The sequence below is a fragment of the Phaseolus vulgaris genome, chromosome 1, assembly GCF_051622355.1.
Source record: "Phaseolus vulgaris cultivar YP4 chromosome 1, ASM5162235v1, whole genome shotgun sequence".
Classification (NCBI taxonomy): domain Eukaryota; kingdom Viridiplantae; phylum Streptophyta; class Magnoliopsida; order Fabales; family Fabaceae; genus Phaseolus; species Phaseolus vulgaris.
In genome coordinates, this window is record NC_143498.1 from 54,989,998 (window position 1) to 55,012,505 (window position 22,508).

Sequence of the window (22,508 nt, forward strand, 5' to 3'; positions counted from 1 at the left end):
TAAAAACAGTTCATACTTTTTTAATTTTAAAAATATATATAAATATAAATCTTAAAAAAAACGAAAATTGTAAAGAAGCACAGTAAATAGATAATATAAGAATTATAAACTTTACACCTAAGGCGTTATCCGGTAAATAACAATTCTGTTATGATGGAGAGTCGTATATAACCTAATAATTCAATACGTTAAGAAAAAATTATGTTCGTTGGGGAAAAAGGAAAAAAATGTAGAAAGAAAAATAAAGTACTTACACACATGTTGTGCCTAGGTATATATCATCATTTTTCAATTATATAAACTATACTATAATTGTATTTTAATTCAAATATATAAAAAAAATATTTTTAAATACATAAAATGTGTTTCATATTTATAATAATGATTTTATTACTTTCATGTTTAATTATTAAAATTTTAACATAATTATTGAAATTTAAGTTACACGATAAAAAAAATTGAGTTATTGAAAGAGATTTTTTTGTTTAGTTGTGAGAGTAGGATTTAGAATAGTACACATCAAAAAAGAGAAAATAAATATAACATTACTAAAAAAATTAAAAATGAAAACTTAAGCCAGAGTAAATTGAATATTGTATATTATATATTATTGAAGTAAATAATTATTACTGAGTTTGATGAAGTTATACATATTATGAAATAAACTTAAAATATGAGACTTATATATTAATGTATGACGTAATATTATGTTTATAGTTACTCATACTTTTCGTGAAGAGAATGCGCGTGCTGATAAGTTAACTAATTTATAATTTATTCATGAAGAATCATTTCATTTGTAAAATAGGTTTTCTTCTAGTTTGTTTCTTAAATTTTTTTATCAATAGGTATATATAGTCTACTTATATATCGTTTTTGTAAATATATTTTGGTCTAATTTTTTCATATTTTTTTTAATAATACTTTTTTTTGCATCTGATAACATCTTTGAGATGTCAGCTTAGGTGAAATGTCAAATTATATAGTAATGTCTAACATTAAAATTTTTATAAAAATAAATAAAAAATAATTGTAATTGTTTCCCCTTAAAGATTGAAGTTATCTTAATTCTTTACATTTCTTATCTCACTTTTATGTGACTTTATATCATATGAAATTTGTATTTGTAACATTTGACCTTTTGAATTCTATTGCACATTCTCAATAAATCCTTCGAAGAAGTCTTTTTATTCATCCACAAAATTAATTAAAAGTTAGGAAAAACGCAGAATAAAAAATTATATTCTTAGAGTAAGATTATATTAACCCAAGGAAGATGACACTACTTACATCTCCAACTCTTAGAAGATGAAAAGCAAAGAAAAAAAAAGAATAAAAGTTAAAGAAATAAGTGTGAGGTGGAAAACTAGTTAAGACAAGGGACGATTGGATTGCAGTGAGAGGAGGTGCCGTGTGCATTTGTGCATGATGCAGTTGCTACACTCCCATCTTCTTTGGTTATGGAAATATCCTCCATTAAAATCTCACTGCAACCTACGTTCGGATCACAACTCAGCTCCACTGCACTGTCACTGCTACTTGTTCCCTTCACGTTCCGGTAACTCACCTCGCTTATTTTCACTGCACTTCTCTCACTTTCCATCTCCACCGAGGAATATTCCTGGTCGATAATCACCGGCTGCTTCACTCCGACAACTTTAATATCTTCAAATCTTATCTTCCTCGCGTAACCTCGTCCACCCCTCCATGTCTTCACTCTCACTCCGTTCGATGTTCCCACGAAGGTGCAGTTCCTCACGTATATCTCTTCAACTCTCGCATCCTCTCCGTTGCGTCCCAGGCTCCCAATGCTTCTCATTCACCCAACACATCACACAGGGAATATCACGTTAATTCAAATATAACCCATGAAGCTTCTTAAATGGCTGTCGAATTAACCTAATATATATACCTGATGCCGTGGCCAGGTCCACAAAAAATATCGCTTATATTAACCGAAGAAGTACCCGAGTTTATGGCAATGCAGTCATCACCTGTGATCAATATGTGTTAATTAATTAATCAATGGAAAGTGATAATAACAAAGAAACAGTGATACGTTAATTACCAGTTTGAATGTGGGAACTGTGTATAAAGATGTTGGATGATCCAGAGATATCTATGCCGTCGGTGTTTGGACTTTCCTCTGGTGCAGTAATGTGAATGTGGGATATCTCTAGGCTATTGCACGTATCTATGCTTATATGATTTCTGGGGCTGTTCTTGTGATGGATCGAACTAAGTCTTACGTCTTTACAGTTATGGAAATGAAGAGCCTGAACATGTTGTTGAAGTTTATCAGTTTCAGTTATATTTTGTTTGAATTCTGTGTGAATAAATATATGCATTTGAACATACAGTGGGCCTGTTGGAGACATCATTGGAGTTCCACCACGCAGCACCTTGTCCATCTATCTGCCCTCCTCCCTTCATTACAAGACCAGATATGTCCGAGAATTGTATCCATTTCCTTCTGTTATCCAAAAATTTCCAAACCCCAACTCTTTCTGGGGCAGTGACAGTCCCCTCCAGCTGCATTCAAACATATCATTTTATTCACACAAAATAATCACTAGTAATCATATATAACATAGTGTACGATCATTAGTCCCATACTAAGAGACATGTAAGCTAACAAGCCCGGACACAGATACGATAAATTGAAAATTATAAGAAACAATACGCCTGTATATAAATTAAAATGTAGTAATATATTTTGTTATATAAAAAAAAACAAAAAGAAAATATAATGTTTAATTTTTACTTTGAAAATTTTAATATTTTGTTTGAGATTTTGTTTAGATTTTATCAGAGATTTAGTGTGAAAGAGAAGAGGTTTTTAAAACACTGAACAACAATTTTTTTTTCTAGCTTTTCTGGCGTGTCCAAGGAAGGAAACGTGTCTCCTCCGCGTATCCAGAAAGAGGGCCGTTTCCGGCCCAATAAAAAGCGTCCGACACTGTGTCGGACACGCTTCCGCCGTGTGTCTGTGTCCGCGGTGTATCAGAAACATCGATGACGCCATTTTGATCATAACCGAGCTTCACAACATGTAAGTTGATTGGAGGTTGTGAAAAGAAATTTGACTTTTTAGTCTTATTGACTTATATCTGAAGGTAGGAGACTGTGGCACCACGGACCGAGTTCAAAACTCTCTGATACAAGTAATTAAAGGCACACCACAAATCAGAAAATTATATCAAATACACAGAAGACAAAGACTATACTTATTCTCGGTCACTCTCAATGTTCTGAGTTTGAGATCCCTCGTACTCTTATCTAGAACACTCTATTTTGGATAATAACGTTATATCTGTATCTAGCCAAATCTAAACTTAATACTATCTCTACAAGGCAAAGAGTATAATCCCATAAATGTATGTGCAGAAATTACGTTAAATAATTGTTTATGATTTACCAGAACTTCAATGGTTGCTGGATTGCAAGGGCCCTTAAACGACAGAGGTTGCAACAGGAACATTTTATTGTCGGGTATGAGAAGTTTTACGTAATTCCGAGTTGCACCACACACGTCCTTCCATGCTTTTAGGAAAGCCTTAGAGTAAAGTTGAGAATTACATTTAACATCAGATATTTTATATGAAAAAAAAAAAAAGTGTGTGATAGAAAGTAGAAAAAATATACCTGTGTATCATCGGTGTGACCATTCCCCGTGGCACCGTAGCTAAGAACGTTGAAGGTGAGACTTGAAGGACAGAAGGTAGATGAAGCAATAACTCTAACAAATATTAGAAGGACAAAAAATAGGTTCTTCATGTTTAAGGTAAACAAGAAAAAACACTATTGTTGGTGTTGAGTGAGTGATTTGTGAAGTTAAAACTGCACTAGAGGATGATAAATTTTATAAAGGAGGGAAAATGTAATTCTGATTGTAATCAGAAATCAGAAATAGGAATGAATAAGATCATTCCTCCAAAAACACATTTATATATGATCCTCATTATGGCCAACAATTGCGTTATCTCGTGCATTATTCCAAGTTACCATAAAAAAACTCATCACTTGCAATAACATATTCTTTGAAACAAAATTCGTTGTTGTAATTTACTTCTACCGAATATATGTAGTTTACTAACTAGTGCAGAGTATGAATTTAAAAAATATAGTTCCAAAAGAAAATATTATTTTAATATTTTATTATATCAAAATATCATTTAATTATAAATTTACTCTTTATTATATATATTTATTTCTAAATTCAAGAATTATATACAATTCCAAAAGTTCTCAAAACATCATTTTTCATGTTTATAACATATATTGAAATTAACTCATAAATATTAACTTTTAAGAAATTAAAACTCACTATTATTAAAAAAACTTATACTAAAATATTTTTATACAAATCTTCCATTTTCTAATTTTGTATCTTCTCTAAACATTATATATATATATAAAATAAATAAAGTAATATTTTCATATCTTCTAAATAAATCAGCATATTATATATATATATACATATATGTTAATATTGTTATCCGCCATTAATATCATTTCTAAAAAAATATATAATTGACAATAGATTTTTGTTAAATATATAAATATATATAGCCTTTTTTTATCAAAAAAAATATAAATTTCCTAAAAACAAAAAATAATAAAATATTAAATACCGAAATTAAAATTCAATAATTATCATATATTAAAAAAACATAGTAAATAAATCTTGCATGATATTAATTGCATTAAATTATAGATTATTTTTACTCGTATAAAATGACAAGTTATTTGACATATAAAATAATAACAATAATCGGTTCTCTTTTAATTTGAGATATTTTATAATATCAAAATAAATATTAAATTTGTACATGTAGGTTTATGATATTTCTTTTGCTTAGGATTATTGTGTTCTATAATTAACGATAGATGAAAGATTATATATATTTTTAAATTATTTTATAATCAGATTTTTTTATTAAAAATATCACTTAACATCCTAATTCCATTGAAACACCTAAAAATTCCACCACCATATGGCAATATATGAAAATGTACACAAAAAATGAAGAAAAATAACACAAAAACGTAGAAAATAAAATCAAACACGTTAAAAAACATATACAACTAAACTTCCACAAATAAAAAGTTATACAAAACATAATTTTAGAAGTTGATACCAATTAAGAAATAATTCTAGACTAATAAAACAAGAAAGAATATTAAACAAAGTAAAGTAATCTATTTCAGAATCACATTTCTTATTATTTTAATTTTCCTTATTTAATTATATGAAAATCAATAAATATAGTTTTTTTAAAGATTTTTTTTAATTATTTTAGGCTTCATCATCAAATAGAAAATATTTTTAAAAAATAATATCATAATAGCCTCATCATCTTAGTTTGATGAGTGAAGCATAATAAACTCTTCATGCAATCATTTTATATCCTATTTCTTACATGTTTATGTTATCATCTCTTTTTAAAAAAGTTATACTTTTTCCAAAAAAATATTTAAGCATAATCCAAACTATTTTTTCGTGTATATTGTTTATTTCATAATTTTAAACTTGTAAACATTAAAATTAACTTTAAGATTAATAAATTCAATAAAATCATCACTTCTTTTGAGTTTCCACATCAAATATATTTTGTGCGCGTTCCATGAATTCTCAATTTAAATTCATTTCTCCAAATTTAACTCTGGAATGCCTATAGAATAGAACCTCTAGAACTTTAATTTCGAAAAAAAATATAAACAAATAGACTTCTATAAGGTAAATTACGGAATCCATGATAAATGGTCTTAGAGAAGTTTATTTCCTTAACAGAAAAATATATTTGTAGAAGTTTAATTTCGGAAGTGAAATTTTGACAGTTATAAATTTAGATTATAGAAGAAAAACTAACAATTGAAGAAGGCATTTTTCAGATAAAAGATGGGAGTGTGAGAAAAAAAGAGGGTGTAAAAAGTAAGAAGGCCCAAAATGAGGTACATCTCTTATTTAAGGCTGATTCTCTACCAGATCAATTCAAATCTTCATTCAACATACTCACCTGAAATGTTTGTTTTGTCCTTAATAACTTAAAAAAATTATCTTCTAAATATCCATATCCCTAAGTCAAATCACAAAGTTCTTGATATGCAAGTTCATAATAAATATGTCTCTTTCAGATTTAGTCACCCAAAAGCTTACTTAGACAACATAAATGACTTTCTGGATGTCAAGATCCATAAGCAAACATAAATAAGTTTCAGATCTCAATTTTCAGCACTATTTATAACATACATTCCGTACATGAAAATCTGAAACTCATAACTCACTTTTTGACCATCCAGAAGCTTAAATGAAACACAAAAATGACATTTCAAATATCTAAATCTAAAATATATAACCATCACTTCTAAATTTCTTCATATATATATATATATATAAACATAAAACTTGAATTTTAAATTTTATGTTGGTTACATCAATTAAATATCATTAAATGATATTGTTAAGGGAAAATTGCCTTTAAAAGAGAATTAGGGATTGTTGTGTCTGGGGTTAAGGGGGAGAGGATAGTTGAAGTCAAAATGATGGAGAAAAACATTTTGATGATTTGAATTAATTAGAAGGCTTAGATACCGATTGAACAAATAATAATTTGTAATAAACAGAGATAAAATCCATTAACACAGAGACAAAGCTTTGAAGGTAAGAAGGTAAATTGGTGTTTATGGAAGCATGGATCCTGTAGGAGTTGTTGGTCAACACAGACAAAGGAAAAGTCAACTGAGGACGTTACATCCTTAAGATCAAACAGGAATAGGAATAGGAATAGGAATAAGAATAGGAATAAGTTGTCGTGTTTTGTGTCGTGTTGAATCTATCTATCATCGGAGGAAGAAGAAGAAGAAGAAGAAGAAGAAGATGATGATGATGGAGGGAACAGGGTCAACAGATCCGGCACCGTTCCTACTGAAGACATACGAGATGGTGGATGAATCATCCACCGATGAAATAGTATCATGGAGTTCAACCAATAACACCTTCATCGTCTGGAACCCTGCTGAATTCTCTCGTCTTCTTCTTCCCACTTTCTTCAAGCACAACAACTTCTCCAGCTTCATCCGTCAGCTCAATACATATGTATCTCTCTCATTCTCTTTTTTATCATATTCTTTTGCTTATGTGATGGCAGAGTTATTCATCTCTTTTGTCAGGGATTCAGAAAAGTACACCCTGAGCGATGGGAGTTTGCCAATGAAGATTTTCTCAAAGATCAAAAGCATCTTCTAAACAATATTCACCGCAGAAAACCTATCCACAGTCACTCACTCACACAACCTGTTGTGGATTCAGAAAGGTCTGCATTTGAGGAACAAATACAGAAACTTTCACAGGACAACACCACCATTCAATCCAATATTCTCCGCTTCAAACACCTCCACTCCGCTGCCAACACTCATCTTCAAGATCTACGCCTGCGATTGGATGCCATGGAGGAGAGGCAGCAAAATTTGCTCACCGTCTTTCAAAAGGCTCTTCACAATCCTGCTCTTGTTCAACACATCACTCGCAAGATCGAGTCCATGGATTTGCTGGCCTATAACAAGAAAAGGCGATTACCTCCTCAGCTTCATGACCTTCACTTGCAGCCTCTTGCTGGAAACACCTTTGTTGAAAGATTTGGAATGGAATTTGGAAATGTTTCTCATCAAGATTTCTCCAATAAACTCGCACTGGAATTGTCACCTGTTGTTTCAGATACGAACTTGGTGGTGTCATGTAGTACACAGGGTTCAAATGAAGATGGAGAAAGGCCACATAAGATTATGCTACCTCAGATTGCACAAACTGGAGAATCTCTTCCATTTCAGATGCATTCTGCTGAGAGCCCCAAGTTGGACTCAAATTATGAAGATGGTGACAGTTATATATCCTGTCTTTTGAATCTATCTCTGGCATCTTCTCCGTTACAAGCCAAGAGAAATACATGCACAGATAAGTCCCCATCCCTAATAGACTGTCCAAAATTTGGAGAAGGATCAAAATTTTGTGGCAATGATAGTAAAGAATATGATGCTGGAGCTTCTTCAAGCAAAAATCTAAACGAGGTTACTAATTTAGCTGAGGCTCCCCCAACTGCTGCTCCAGTTAGAGTAAATGATGTGTTCTGGGAACAGTTCCTTACTGAAAGACCAGGCTGTGGAGACAATGAAGGCTCAATGTCCCCCCACAAAGTAAATGCTTATGTCGCTGAGCAAGATGAAGAACGCTCAGTTCATGGAATCGCTGGAAATGTTATGGACATGGATCACACACTCTGACCATGTTGTCCTGGAACCTTAATACTAGTTTTGATATTGGTATGTGAGTTTTATGATAAATCAAACATACTATTTGAAACTTGGCATCAGTTTTTATGCCTATTTTGTGAAACGTGTATAAGGCAACCTATTTTGTGTAAAACGTGTATAATCTGCATTTGTCTTGGACACATTGTCACTGATGTATACAAGGTACTAGCTAGCTACGTGGCAGTTTTTGTGGAGATTAACGTTTAGAATGTTTTTATTTAACAGATTCAATAAACTTTGTGAATAATTGCGTGGCATTTCTTTGTCGGATTGCTTTGTTTCTTGCTTCATACCACATACATATAGCTTATATTTCTGTTTTACTGAGATGCAGGACTCCTTGCACCGTAAACTTCAGATTCCACTGTAATTCATTCATGGTTTTAAAGCTACTAACTTTATTTTCCAAATTTTACAAATAAACACACCCTAAACTAAAATAAGGTCATTTTGTCCCAAAAGCATAATTTTATCTTTATCAAAGTTAACTGGTTAATTACAGATGCTCTCTGCTTGTTCAGTTTGCTTGCTTCATTTCTACTTCTTCCACTTACTTTTCTTCACACATAACAAAAAGGGCTATCAGTAAACTTTTCTGGTTAACATATTTTCACTAAAATGGTTTATACTTAATTGTTTCAGTTTAACTTTAATTTTCCGTATTCTTTCTCCATTCTTCCTTTTGTTTCAGTATTCTTGGTAGCCTTTTGGCGTGGTAAAACTGTCTTTTTTCTTGTCTTTCTGAAAATTCTTGCATCCCCTCATTTTGTCATCAATAATTTAGCTAGATTAGATTTGAGGTTTTATAGAAATATTTTAGAGAATTTATTTTTTATATAGTTAATTGACAATTTTTTTTATAAATCTTGAAGGAAATTGACTCTTGCTGTGATATGAAAGATACCAAAACTTGAAGGAAATTTTTTATATAGTTAATTGACAATTTTTTTTATAAATCTTGAAGGAAATTGACTCTTGCTGTGATATGAAAGATACCAAAACAGTGCGCATAAAAAAAGGAGTTTTATATTTTTAGTGTTCCTATAGCTAATACACAAGAAGAAAACCATAATTTATGGAGAAAGTGAAGAAAAAGAGCATAGTAGGTATAGCGATTTGTTTATAGTTTTCTTTATATATAGAAGAGAACAGTAAGACAACTAAGAGCTAATTAAGGGAGAAAGGTGATTGATGAATTGACTAATGAAGCATCGATGTGAAAAAATGAATCAAATTCAGTGAGTGTTTACTAATTCTGTGTTGTAATCATTTCTCTGATTCTGGGTTGCTGACAGTAATGATGGCACTAATATGGTTGACTAGTTGTAACACAACATCTGCTATGCTATGTTACTGTGTTGCGCCACTCCTACACACCTAGTGGCCCATTTATAACCCTCCAGCAACCACGCATCTCACTTTCACTGACTCAAAACAAAACATCTCTCGACACACAATGATGTCCCAACCCAGATTCCTTTCCACCTTCTCTCTCTGTCTCGCCCTTCTTCTGCTCCACTCCCATGCCCCAATCTCCAACGGCCTATCGTTTGTGGACCTCAATCTGTTGAAACACAATGAAATGGCTGTGATGACCAAAAGGGTTTGCACCAAGACGATTGGAGAGTTTTTGACCGACCCGGACATGGATTCGGAGACCAACAGAAGAGTTCTGGCAATGCAGAAAAAGTACATCAGCTATGAGACACTGAAGAGAGACATGGTTCCGTGCGACAGGGCTGGAGCTTCTTACTACAATTGTCATGCAATACGAGCAAATCCTTACAATAGAGGCTGTGAGGTAATTACTGCATGCGCAAGAGGTCAAGACTTCAAGACTTGATAGGTTAGAACTCACAATGGATGAGGGAAACTCTTCTCCCTTCTCTTTTCCCCTTTCTTTCCCCCATTAGCTTTCCTTTGTACTTTAGATCATCCCTTTAAATGCTTTCTATTTTACTTTTAAACATATGTATGACCAGCGTGTCTATGAAAGTATCGATTTTTCTCTCCCAAAAGATGTCTCATTTTCCATGGCATTATGGTGCTTATTTGTTACAGATACGATAAAAAATTGTGGGTACTACTTTAATTTGGTGATATCGTTTTGTTGGAAACAGGGTATACAAAAATTAAATGATATATTTTTTAGTTGCAGCGTTTAACTTTTTTCTTGAAATTAGTTTGGTCTTCAATTGTTGGGTTGGGAATGCTAAGAGGGGTAAATATTTTCCAGAAGCTAGGTTTTTGTTGAAGTTCTGGTGTCAGCAAATGTCAAGTTTTAGAATGGAGTTGGAAAAATCAATCGGCATGAGTCAATGGAAAGACTAGTTATATTTGACTTAATAGGAGGTATTGAGAAAAACCAATCGTGCAGTGCAGAAGATAGCTCCTAATATATTGCCAGATTTTGATTGCAAGGGAAAAGAAGTTGATTTCTTCATGTGGGTCGACAAAATAGCATCTAAAAAAATGAATTGCAAAAAAACCACCTCATTTAAAACAATCTCTTGTTGCATGTTTCCATTTTGCCCTGATCTGATTTATGATGATGGAGTACTATTGTGGGATCTCGAGTCTATATAGCCAACTCCTGCATGTTTTTCAATTCTACTTTTCTTACTTTCTTGAATGTTACTAGAACAAGGTTTTGTGGATCAAACGCAAGGGATCATGTCTTATTGTTTAAAAGAGGACTATGGTAATCTTGGTCACCAAAATAGCCTCTGTAGTTTGAAAGTTAAGCAAGTTATGCAACTCAGTTTTGAAGCTTAACCCCATATAGGAAAGCAAATCTGAAGTGAACAGCACAATTAATCCATCATTGAAGTTGAGTTGTGTGATAGGAAAGTCTGTAGTTCCATACTTTTTGTGACCTGCTAGTTTTAATTATATACACAGAGACTTGAGATATGTTTAGTAGATTGCTTCTAGCATAATCTCTTCAACAGTGCTTGTATATGGGGCAACCGTTGGCGTAAACCCAATGAGCAGAGAAGAGAAGAGTGAAAACTTTGCATCTAATACTGCTTTTGAGCTTTCTGATAAGGTAAGAAAAGATGTAACATGCCATGCCATCCCTTTTTCTGGACTAGTGGCTTTCAGATCTTTTGTTATTATTGTTGTAGGTTGACCCTTCAGAAAATTAAAAACCATTTCTTACACATATATGTTAGGTGATCAATGTTTTTCTACTTCTATGTTACTTTAATTGGAATTATTTTCCTTGGATACAAAAACACTCTGATTTCCCATCCCCCTTTTGCTTATTTAACCACATCAATCAATGTTGTATAGTGTTCTATAACAGTGTATCATCCCTTCCCAAAATAGAAGGACCAATTCCTTCTTTCATCTTTATAGCACTTCCATCCAACTAGCTTATACAATTTCTTTCTCCACCTAATAAAGTTGGATGATATTGCCTGTGGTTATAGTCAAAATATAAAATATTTCACATTTCATTTTCTAGTGTATAAGGGAATGAAAATCTTATCTTATAAATCGGTTTTATGAGGTTGAATTATGTGAAAATCTTATCTTATAAACCGATTTTATAAGGTTGAATTATGCTTAAAGTTCACTTATTAATATATATTTTTGGTCGGATGTGTTCAGTAATCTGTTATCGTTGGTTTTTTAAATGGTAACATCTCAGTAAATAGCTGATAGAGGAGATCATATTTTCCACCTGATGGTAGTAAAAGTTGGCCTAAAATGACAGAATTTGTACCCAAGTTCTAAATATTATTCACAATTACTCAACTCTGTCTTCTGTGTTGTATGTTTGGTCACTTGTGGGATTTTGATGGGACCATGTCACACTGTATTTGTATGAACTGAAGATGGTCCATGTGGCGTTATTAGAATAATGATTAGGAACATTGGAATAATGTGAATGTGAAATGTTAAAAGGCTGAAGGCTCATCATCAGATTTGAAATGAATGTTAGCTCTGTAAACGTGAATCTTGGTTTTGTTGGCGTTGGATTGGAAGCAGAAACGTGTTTGGTGGAAAGCATTTTGAAGCTTCTAAACGCGGTTATGATGATGACTTTATCATTGCTGCTACTTTTTCTTTTTCTTTGGTGGATTTTCAAACAAACGGCGCCTAATGGGGCTATTATGCTATGCAATGTGCATGATGAGTAAGTGCGTCTGCTGGATCAAACTCTACCAACTCTCTCCATTATTTGCAAACAGTAATAACATAATGCTTTCATTTTCCAAGGTATCAAGAGTTCAGTTTATTGTAACAAGAAACAACCAACTTCAATTATAGTTTATATTTCAATTATAGTTTATATTACGAAGTGGACTTTAAGCCTAACTCAACCCCATAAAACCGGCTCATGACGTTGAGATTTGCATCCATTTATATCCGATGAATTGTCTTCATCTCTAATCGATGTGGGATCTCCATCTGTTTAGATGACAATTTGTACAACTTGCAATTGTAAAATTGAATGAACAATATAATCATTGGACAATAGCCATAGCCATGGAGAAGTTAAGGTTAAAAGAATATCGGAATCTTAGATCTAGGAATTCCCAATCATGCAGCATTCTACAAATTAACATTAATTTATAAACATCTTTTGTTCTTACCTTATTCCTGTGTTTTTTCAAAATAAAACATTCAACAAGAAAATGGATAATCCATGGAAGAAGGTGAGGGGCACAATTTTAAGATTAAAAAGATAAAAGTAACAAAAGTAAAAGTGGATGCAGTGACACTAAAGCATTTGATAAAAAGTAACTTGTAAACCAACTAACTAAAAAGATACAAGTTAAGATAAAAATTTCTTTTATATTTTAATATAAATTATAAATATATTAGTAAAATAGGTTATAAAATGGAAGTGTTTTGTTTTATATGGTGTCAATGAATATTTTTCCTAAGATAAAAGCTTACAAACTAAGAGTCTAGTTACTACAATGTGTTTGGTTGAATTATTGTCCTATTGAAGAGAATTTGGAGGTTAAGAAAATTTTTCTAGTGTTTATGTTTCATTGATCTGATTTATTGTGAAATACATGTGTGTAAAACTACATGGTAAAATCAATTCATATTTTTAAAAACAGATGAAGATACACCTCTCTTTTTTAGAAGGAAAAAGAAAACGCTACCCATATTCACAACTATTCTTAATTATATATATTACATTGGTCTTATATAAGGGACCTTTAAAAAATTTCACAATAGTTAAGAAATTTAATTAATTTAGTTAATAACATTAATTAGTCAATAATTTGTACATTCTTTCAAGCATTAAGTTAAAACTATTCAAATGTTATTATTTTATTCTCTTTTTAGCTAAATGATTAATGCATTTATACTTGAGCAATGATCTTTTGCCTACTATACAAAGAGAAACAAGGAAAATGGAAAAAATACTTTATATTTTTTTCTACAATATTCCCATGAAATAGATAGTTCAAGAAAATAATTTCCTTTATTAACTGTTCATTGATAAAAAAAAAAAGTGGCTAAGGGCATTTAAAGAAAATATAGTATACAAAAACAATGGGTAGCATATAAGTTATAAATGACAAATTTAAGTAAATTATCCAGGTGAATACAAAATACAAGTAATAAAGTAAAAGAAGGTTATTACATTGATAGAAAATATTGAGAATAAGAAAAGGAAATTGTAGAAATTGAGAATTAGAGAGTAATTATGTTGTTACACGCCAGTGAATAAGAAGACAACTACACCAAACATGAATTTATATATAAATTATAAACAATAAGAATTTATGTAGACAAAAATATTTTAATTTATTTTTGGAACAATTTTATTTTTAATAATTGATTCAAGTGGATTTATTTCTTATTTTTATTATTATAATAAAAATTTCTACAAAATTTCTACAATAACTATAAGTTTTTAAAATATTAATGTATTTATTTTTTAGTATCCGATAAGTATCCTATACATCATTCCTCTAAACTCATGATGATATGTTAACACCATAAATCAATAAAATAATATTTTAATCATATTTAATTTACTTTTTAATTTAAAATATCATTATATTATTATAATATATTGTAAGTAGATGTTTTAACTGGTATAAAAAAATCTTTTCCTCTTACTTATCAACTTTATTCCTAACAAAATGGCAGGGGAACTCTTCATCTGCCAAATTTTCCGGACTCCACTTCACCACTTTCAAATTCAAACCATTTTTGTAGCTCATTTCCAGCCACTTCATGTCCTCTTAATATATATTCTTCTCTGCACCACTTCAACCAGACAACTTTCTCATTTTACATTAAATTAATCAATCTTTGTGTTCAACTGATAATAAAAATTTCAGTGACGTGATATTCTTAAAAGACATCAAAAAAATTGGATGTAAGCATTAGCATAACACTTTAATTTGTGTCTGAACTGAAAGGGATTGGTTTAAAATAGGACATAAAATAACAAGTATTATTATATGAGTAAATATGATAGCTGCTAAAACATAATCCACACAGCCGCAGCGAAAGCCTTATTCAGACCAATTTGGTCTCATCTCATAGTCGCATTGTGATCCTAGGAAAATCTATTCTAGCAAAAATTTGTGATCCTAGGTTGATTGTTCCTCCGATCAGTACCTGTAATGAACAGGCTTGTATGGACCCTCAACTGGGACACTGATGTAATCAGCCTGTTCTTTGGTGAGCTTGGTGAGCTTGGCTCCTAGCTGGCCAAGGTGGAGAGAAGCAACTTTCTCATCAAGGTGTTTGGGCAAAACATAAACCTTCTTCTCGTACTTCCCAGTACCCTTCTCCTTCCACAGCTCAAGCTGAGCAATCACCTGGTTCGTGAAGGAGCAAGACATCACGAAACTGGGGTGCCCAGTTGCACAACCCAAGTTCATCAGACGACCCTCAGCCAGCACGATGATGCCTGTGTTCGTCTCAGGGAATACCCATCTGTCGGTTTGAGGTTTGATGTTCGTGCGCTTCACACCGGGGTAGGTCTCAAGCCCCAGCATGTCGATTTCATTGTCGAAGTGCCCAATGTTGCACACAATCGCATTGTTCTTCATTTTCTTCATGTGGCTCACCATGATGATGTCCTTGTTCCCGGTGGTGGTCACGAAGATGTCGGCCACAGAGACAACATCGTCCAGGGTCAGCACCTGAAGGCCCTCCATCATGGCCTGAAGAGCGCAGATGGGATCGATCTCCGTCACGATCACACGAGCCCCTGCCTGCTTCATGGCGGCGGCGCAGCCCTTCCCGACATCTCCGTAACCGAAAATAACGGCCACCTTTCCCGCGATCATCACGTCCGTGGCTCTCATCAGTCCGTCGGGGAGGGAGTGGCGGCAACCGTACAAGTTATCGAACTGCGATCGTACAACACAAGTTAAACACTCGTAAGATGTGAAAAAGAGGAGGAAGAGGGAAGTATTAACGATTATGCACCTTGCTCTTGGTGACGGAGTCGTTGACGTTGATGGCTGGGAACAAGAGGGTGCCGTTGGCCTGCATCTGGTAGAGCCTCTTCACGCCGGTGGTGGTTTCTTCGGAGACGCCGACGAGTCTGTCCTTCATCTTGTGGTACTTCTTGGGGTCGCTCTTCAAGCCCTCCTTGATGATGGAGAGAACGATCTGGAACTCCGCGTTGTCGGAGGAGGAGGGGTCTGGGGACTGCCCGGTCTTCTCGAAGACCTGCTCCGCCTTGACACCCTCGTGAATGAGGAGAGTGGTGTCGCCGCCGTCGTCGACGATGAGATCGGGGCCGCCGTCGGGACCCCAGTCGAGGGCGCGCTCGGTGCACCACCAGTACTCCTGGAGGGTCTCGCCCTTCCAGGCGAAGACGGCGGCGCTGTCGCGGGCGATGGCGGCGGCGGCGTGGTCCTGAGTGGAGAAGATGTTGCAGGAGCACCAGCGGACCTCGGCGCCGAGTGCGGTGAGGGTCTCGATGAGGACGGCGGTTTGGATTGTCATGTGAAGGGAGCCGGTGATCCTGGTGCCTTTGAAGGGCTGAGAGGATCCGAACTCCGTGCGGCAGGAGATGAGGCCTGGCATTTCCACCTCCGCCAGCTCTATCTCCATTCTACCGAAATCGGCGAGGCTCATGTCCTTCACCTTGTACTCCCTTCCACTGCTTGTTTTCTCCACTAGCAACGCCATTTTCTCTTCTCTCTGTTCTCTGTGTGTTCTGTTCTCTATTCTCTGTGTGTGTTCTGTATTCTTGCTTCTGCTCTTCCCCTTTAAATACCCTTCTCCCTCTCCATCTCCTTCTCCTTCGGATCTCTCCTTCTTTTCCTCTCCCCTTTTCTTCCTCACAACCTCCGATCATTACTCTCAACGTGGAACGAAACAATCACCAAATTTTTATTCTTTTTAAATTTTCAAAAACTAATATTTATCATCACTTAATAATCCCATAATGTGTTGACATAAATTACATGGTCAATATAGAAAGAGTTTTGAATTCCAAGTAGTAAATGTGAAGCCGTGCAAATAGAAGCATGAATGAGCGTGGGGGTTGGTAAGAATGCAATGACCATGCCACCCTCACCAACCCTCTTTGGATGAGACAGAGAAAAACAGAGAAATAATTTTGAATGAAAACAATCAAAACTTTGGCTTCAACCTCAAACTTTGCACTTTGGATTCATGCATACACTTCCAAATTCAAATAAAACAGAAACCTTTCCTTTCTACGCGTCGCTTTGTGGACAAATTGAAACCTGTGGTCCTCAGTGCAAGCATAACACTTTAAAATACGTGCAAGATTATGTTTCATTAAATAATTTAAGATTTTATCTGTGTGTCTGTGTTTTGTTTCTTTATGGTGTGATGATAAACATAAAGGGTGTGAGGGGTAGAATGGTACATGAATAAACGGTGGGGGAAATGAGAAGTGAGTTTATATAAGGGGAGGTTGCGCACAGTGTGACTGCACTTCTTGCTCTGCTGCTTCTCTGTTTCAGTGTCTCTTCAGAAGCTCAGAGAAAAAACCGAGGCAAGGGATGGAAGCTGTGAGCGCGTGGGGTAACACGCCGTTGGCGACGGTGGACCCAGAAATCCACGACTTGATTGAGAAGGAGAAGCGTCGGCAATGTCGGGGAATAGAGCTGATAGCGTCGGAGAACTTCACTTCCTTCGCCGTCATAGAGGCGCTGGGGAGTGCCCTCACCAACAAGTACTCCGAGGGCATGCCCGGCAACCGCTACTACGGCGGCAACGAGTTCATCGATGAGATTGAGAACCTGTGCCGTTCCCGCGCCCTCCAGGCCTTCCATCTCGATCCCTCCCGATGGGGCGTCAACGTCCAACCCTACTCTGGTTCTCCGGCGAACTTCGCCGCCTACACCGCCGTGCTCCAGCCGCACGACCGCATCATGGGTTTGGATCTCCCCTCCGGGGGCCACCTCACCCACGGCTACTACACCTCCGGTGGGAAGAAGATCTCCGCCACCTCCATTTACTTTGAGAGTTTGCCTTACAAGGTGAATTCCGCCACCGGATTGATCGACTACGAGAAGTTGGAGGAGAAAGCCTTGGATTTCAGGCCCAAGTTGATCATCTGTGGTGGCAGTGCCTACCCACGCGACTGGGACTATGCCAGGTTCAGACAGGTAGCCGACAAGTGCGGCGCTCTCTTGCTCTGTGACATGGCTCACATCAGTGGTCTTGTTGCTGCTCAGGTAAATACTATATCATATCTGTGCGTCAAATGCTTTCCAAAAATGTGTTATGCACCAGGTATCATTGACACTCATACGAATCTGACACTGAAATGATACATATAATCTCTGAAATTGTGTTAAAATCGTGTTAAAATTGTTAAAAATCTGACAAATATTGTTTGAATTAGATATTTTATGTGTGTTGTACGACTGTTGAAGAATGTCTGATATCTATTTTTGAAGTGTATCATACGAGTGTGGATTCATATGTCAAACATGAACATATACACTATTTAAGGGTCCTAAATTTAAATTTTGAGTTGGTGTGTGAAATGAATGATGGTGCAGGAAGCTAATGATCCATTTGAGTACTGTGACATTGTGACCACAACCACCCACAAGAGCTTGAGGGGTCCTAGAGCGGGTATGATCTTCTACCGGAAGGGACCTAAACCTCCGAAGAAAGGGCAAGCTGAGAATGCAGTATATGATTTTGAAGACAAAATCAACTTTGCGGTGTTCCCTTCCCTTCAAGGGGGTCCTCACAACCACCAGATTGGTGCACTTGCGGTGGCATTGAAACAGGCTATGAGTCCAGGATTCAAAGCATACGCAAAGCAGGTTAAGGCGAATGCAGCTGCACTTGGAAGTTACTTGATGAACAAGGGATACAATCTTGTCACCGGAGGAACTGAGAACCATCTTGTCTTGTGGGATCTCCGCCCTCTTGGCTTGACTGGTAAGTAAGCTGCTACTCACACTAATCCATAACACCCCACTTCAATTTCTTTAACCATTTTCCACACACTTGTTCCAGGCAACAAGGTAGAGAAGCTTTGTGACCTCTGCAACATTACTGTCAACAAAAATGCTGTCTTTGGTGATAGCAGCGCATTGGCCCCAGGAGGAGTTCGGATTGGTAACACCTCTTTCAAACTTTTTTCTCTTGACTTCTGAATCTAATTCGTTAGAATGTGAGGTACCCTACATTCATAAGCTTTATTAATGGACAAGATTCATGCCTTTTTTTACTGAAAAACAAATCAATCATCACTATTATCTCTGTTATATATATATAGTGTGAATTTGACAGAAGTTTGTAATGTGTTAACAGGTGCCCCGGCCATGACTTCTAGGGGGTTGGTTGAGAAGGACTTTGAGCAGATCGGAGAGTTTCTTCACAGAGCAGTGACTCTGACGCTGGAGATTCAGAAGGAGCATGGCAAGCTTTTGAAGGATTTCAACAAGGGTCTGGTGAAGAATAAGGCTATTGAAGATCTCAAAGTTGACGTTGAGAAATTTTCAGGCTCCTTCGATATGCCCGGTTTCCTAGTATCTGAGTTGAAGTACAAGGACTAGTTTGGTTTAAAATGCTTCTCTTCATCTCCAAATTGTTACTTTTTATGTTCATCCCTTCATCGTCTTTATTATTATTACTGTTATTCACATTCTGGTAGAGGCTTTTACACGCTGCAGCACCATAATCATTCTGCCAAATTCATGTTTTGGAAAATAACTTCTGTTTTGGGGACTTCACACACACATTTGTCATCTATTCTTTTCAACTGAAGTAGGTTCTTTCACGTATTGAGCTTTCTGGGAATTTTTACCTGATCAAAAACAACCTTCGACCATTTTAATAGTTTTTTAAAACAAATCAAACAAAGGTGTTTGATTCTCCATTTTAATGCAAATATGTTTCAATTATGAATATGGAATAAGATATCGTACTGGAATATACTTTACGCTTCTTTTGTTCAGATTTTAATAAACATTATTGATTAATGCCAAACTTATGTATATTTTCTGAAGAAACTTAAAAGAAATATATCACTAAATTGTATTTTAAACATAGGAATATTATTCTAAAACGAGGTCATTTTTAACCTTTTCAAAAACAATCTAACCTACTTCAACCATTTTAATATATATTTTAAAACAAACCAAATTTACGGTGAAGGACATGAAATGGAAAATAATAATCTTTAAATTTAAAGTAACGAAAAAAATGTACAATAACGAGTACTAATGATAAACTAAAATTAATACACGTATCGACATTCATTTTTCTTTTCGCTCGTCCTATAAAATTAATTTTTAAGTAATTCTTATATAATTAAAAATTAGTGGATATGTTCATTAAAAAAGTTCAGAAAAAAAGTGTTCTTAATAAAATGGTTATTTATTATGATTTTTAATATTTTTGGGTAAACTTATTTAAAAATAAATTGCTCTTTAGAAATAATTTTTTAACAAACAGAAACCATATACGTGTTTATTTAAAAATCTTCTAGTAACATTTCTTGGCTCTGTTATTATATGATCTTAATGAACAAATTGTTTGGATCTAACGGTGAATAACCATCTTCGAATACCGAATGATTTGTTGTCTATGAATTAAAAATAATTTAACAAACATTTATACTTAACTTATAAAAATTAAATACAGAAAATTAAAAAAAAAAGTAGAATGTTTAAAATGATTTTATTTTACAATAGAAATTAGGGTTTAGGGTTTGCTACAGTAGAAATTACATGTATTTGTGGAATATGGTTGGTTACATAGACAAGAGTTGGTAAAATGTCATTCTTGAAACCAAAGCACCCTTTTTCACTTTTAGGTTTTGTAGCAGCAGCAGCAATATCCACAGCCACCGCCACTGCCACCGCCACCGCCACCACCACCACCACCGTCTCTCACCGTTTTCTGTGTCTGGAAATCGCACCTCCTCCATCCTCTCCCAAACCTAAACATCCACAACACTTGCTCTCTCTTCTTCTCAAACATCCTTCTCAACCCCAAGTTCTGCAACAAGTTCACTGTCACATTATCACCTCTGGCCTCTTTCACTACCCTTTTCACAACACCTCCACTTGTTTACTCCTCTTGAACAACGTCATCCGCTGTTACTCCCGTGGCCCTTCCCCCCACCTAGCTCTTCACTTCTTTAGGTACACCCAACATTCCCACACTTTGTTCGCGTACCCTTCCCTTGACAGCTTCTCTTTTGCCTTTCTTTTCCACGCTTCTGCCAATCCAACCTGCACCCACTTTGGGACTCAACTCCACGCCCTCGTTTTCAAGGTCGGGTTTCAGTTTCATGTGTATGTGCAAACTGGGTTGTTGCAAATGTACTCAAGTTGGGGTCTTTTAGTTGAAGCCGCCCAAGTGTTCTACCAAATGCCGCATAGAAGCTTGGTTACTTGGAATGTTTTCATCACTGGTTTGATTAAATGGGGTGAGGTTGAACTTGCTCTTTCTGTGTTTAGTCAGATGTCTTCTCGGAGTGTAGTGTCATGGACCCTTGTTATTGATGGATACACACGCAAGAATCAGCCCATGAAAGCTTTAGCTTTGTTTAGGGAAATGATCGAAGTTGATGGTATAGAACCTACTCACGTTACTCTTTTGACCATTTTTCCTGCTATTGCAAATATTGGGTGTATTAAGTTATGTCAATCTGCTCATGGATATGCGGAGAAGAGAGGGTTCAATGCCTTTGATATACGCATTACCAATGCATTAATTGATTTATATGCAAAGTGTGGATGCACAGCAAGTGTGAATAGATTCTTGCAGGAGTTACCTGATCAGAGGAAGAATCTGGTATCATGGACTTCAGCTATCTCTGGTTTTGCAATGAATGGGATGGGGAGGGAAGCTCTAGAGACTTTTGAAAACATGGAGAAGGCTGGGCTTAGGCCGAACCGTGTGACATTCCTTAGTGTTTTGAGTGGCTGTAGTCATGGAGGATTGGTTCAAGAAGGCCTCAATTTCTTTGTTAAAATGGTAGAGGATTGTAAACTTGTGCCAGATATCAAGCACTATGGTTGTGTGATAGATATGCTGGGGAGGGCTGGGAGGTTAGAAGAAGCAGAAAAGGTTGCTTCACAGGTACCTCATGAGGTTGCCAATGCTGTGATGTGGAGAACGTTGCTGGGTGCTTGTAGTGTTCATAATAATGTTGAAATTGGTCAGAGGGTAACCAGGAAAATACTAGAGATGGAGAGAGGACACGGTGGGGATTATGTTCTTATGTCCAATATTCTTGTTGGTGTTGGGAGATTTAAGGACGCTCAAAGGTTGAGAGATATGATAGATAAAAGAATTGCCTTTAAACTTCCTGGCTATAGTATAATCTAAATGATATACAAGAGTCACTTCGGAAATAGATGATTTTGTTCTTGCCTTTTTTGGTAATTGAACTTTCGAGCATGTTAGAAGAACCCTGTCCATAGACACCTCCATTTATCACTAACCAAGAGATGACAGTCACATGCGACTATGAATTTTATTCAGCAGAATATTGGATGAAAAAAGAAATAATGCTTTTGAAAATTCTTTTTGGGGCTTTCCCTGTATCCTTGAAAGGCTGTAATTAGTGCAACAAACGAGTTCAATTCATTTGATAGAGCTTAGGTATATTTAAATAGTTCATGGTGGTAACGTACGGAGCAAAGAACTTAGTATCTGAGGGAAGCTTGTGTCTTTTTGCGTACATAGCAGAGCCAAAAGTTCAGACATGCATTCATACCTTGGTATATATAGTCATGTGA

General features: G+C 35.4%; 6 protein-coding genes across 7 annotated transcripts; 4 read left to right on the plus strand and 2 right to left on the minus strand.

Annotated features, from left to right (window-relative positions):
- Nucleotides 1-1,366: 1,366 nt before the first annotated feature.
- LOC137816127 (putative polygalacturonase At3g15720) lies at nucleotides 1,367-3,777 on the minus strand. The gene is made up of 6 exons (XM_068619217.2): nucleotides 3,646-3,777; nucleotides 3,419-3,556; nucleotides 2,359-2,532; nucleotides 2,069-2,276; nucleotides 1,913-1,994; nucleotides 1,367-1,811 (listed from the first exon to the last, which is right to left on the minus strand). Exons 1-6 carry the CDS (start codon nucleotides 3,775-3,777, stop codon nucleotides 1,367-1,369), a joined length of 1,179 nt encoding a protein of 392 aa, XP_068475318.2.
- A 2,732-nt stretch (nucleotides 3,778-6,509) lies between these two features.
- LOC137815292 (heat stress transcription factor A-5) lies at nucleotides 6,510-8,567 on the plus strand. 2 transcript variants are annotated; one of them, XM_068618421.2, is made up of 2 exons: nucleotides 6,510-7,099; nucleotides 7,174-8,567. In XM_068618421.2, exons 1-2 carry the CDS (start codon nucleotides 6,881-6,883, stop codon nucleotides 8,278-8,280), a joined length of 1,326 nt encoding a protein of 441 aa, XP_068474522.1. In that variant the 5' UTR covers nucleotides 6,510-6,880; the 3' UTR covers nucleotides 8,281-8,567. The 2 variants fall into 2 exon arrangements, with proteins under 2 accessions (XP_068474522.1, XP_090151464.1); XM_090295338.1 differs by having other exon boundaries at nucleotides 6,796-7,099; nucleotides 7,182-8,567.
- Nucleotides 8,568-9,540: 973 nt separating this feature from the next.
- On the plus strand, nucleotides 9,541-10,331 carry LOC150029710 (protein RALF-like 24). Its single transcript, XM_090295406.1, has one exon. The coding sequence runs from the start codon at nucleotides 9,767-9,769 to the stop codon at nucleotides 10,151-10,153; it is 387 nt and encodes a 128-aa protein (XP_090151532.1). The 5' UTR covers nucleotides 9,541-9,766; the 3' UTR covers nucleotides 10,154-10,331.
- Nucleotides 10,332-14,728: 4,397 nt separating this feature from the next.
- Nucleotides 14,729-16,446, minus strand: LOC137815306 (adenosylhomocysteinase 1). Its single transcript, XM_068618446.2, has 2 exons — nucleotides 15,736-16,446; nucleotides 14,729-15,656 (listed from the first exon to the last, which is right to left on the minus strand). The coding sequence occupies exons 1-2, from the start codon at nucleotides 16,444-16,446 to the stop codon at nucleotides 14,910-14,912; spliced, it is 1,458 nt and encodes a 485-aa protein (XP_068474547.1). The 3' UTR covers nucleotides 14,729-14,909.
- On the plus strand, nucleotides 14,907-19,535 carry LOC137815308 (serine hydroxymethyltransferase 4). The gene is made up of 4 exons (XM_068618447.2): nucleotides 14,907-17,969; nucleotides 18,300-18,690; nucleotides 18,769-18,870; nucleotides 19,066-19,535. Exons 1-4 carry the CDS (start codon nucleotides 17,292-17,294, stop codon nucleotides 19,308-19,310), a joined length of 1,416 nt encoding a protein of 471 aa, XP_068474548.1. The 5' UTR covers nucleotides 14,907-17,291; the 3' UTR covers nucleotides 19,311-19,535.
- A 997-nt stretch (nucleotides 19,536-20,532) lies between these two features.
- LOC137815305 (Pentatricopeptide repeat (PPR) superfamily protein) lies at nucleotides 20,533-22,435 on the plus strand. Its single transcript, XM_068618445.1, has one exon. The coding sequence runs from the start codon at nucleotides 20,533-20,535 to the stop codon at nucleotides 22,093-22,095; it is 1,563 nt and encodes a 520-aa protein (XP_068474546.1). The 3' UTR covers nucleotides 22,096-22,435.
- The last annotated feature ends 73 nt before the right edge of the window (nucleotides 22,436-22,508 follow it).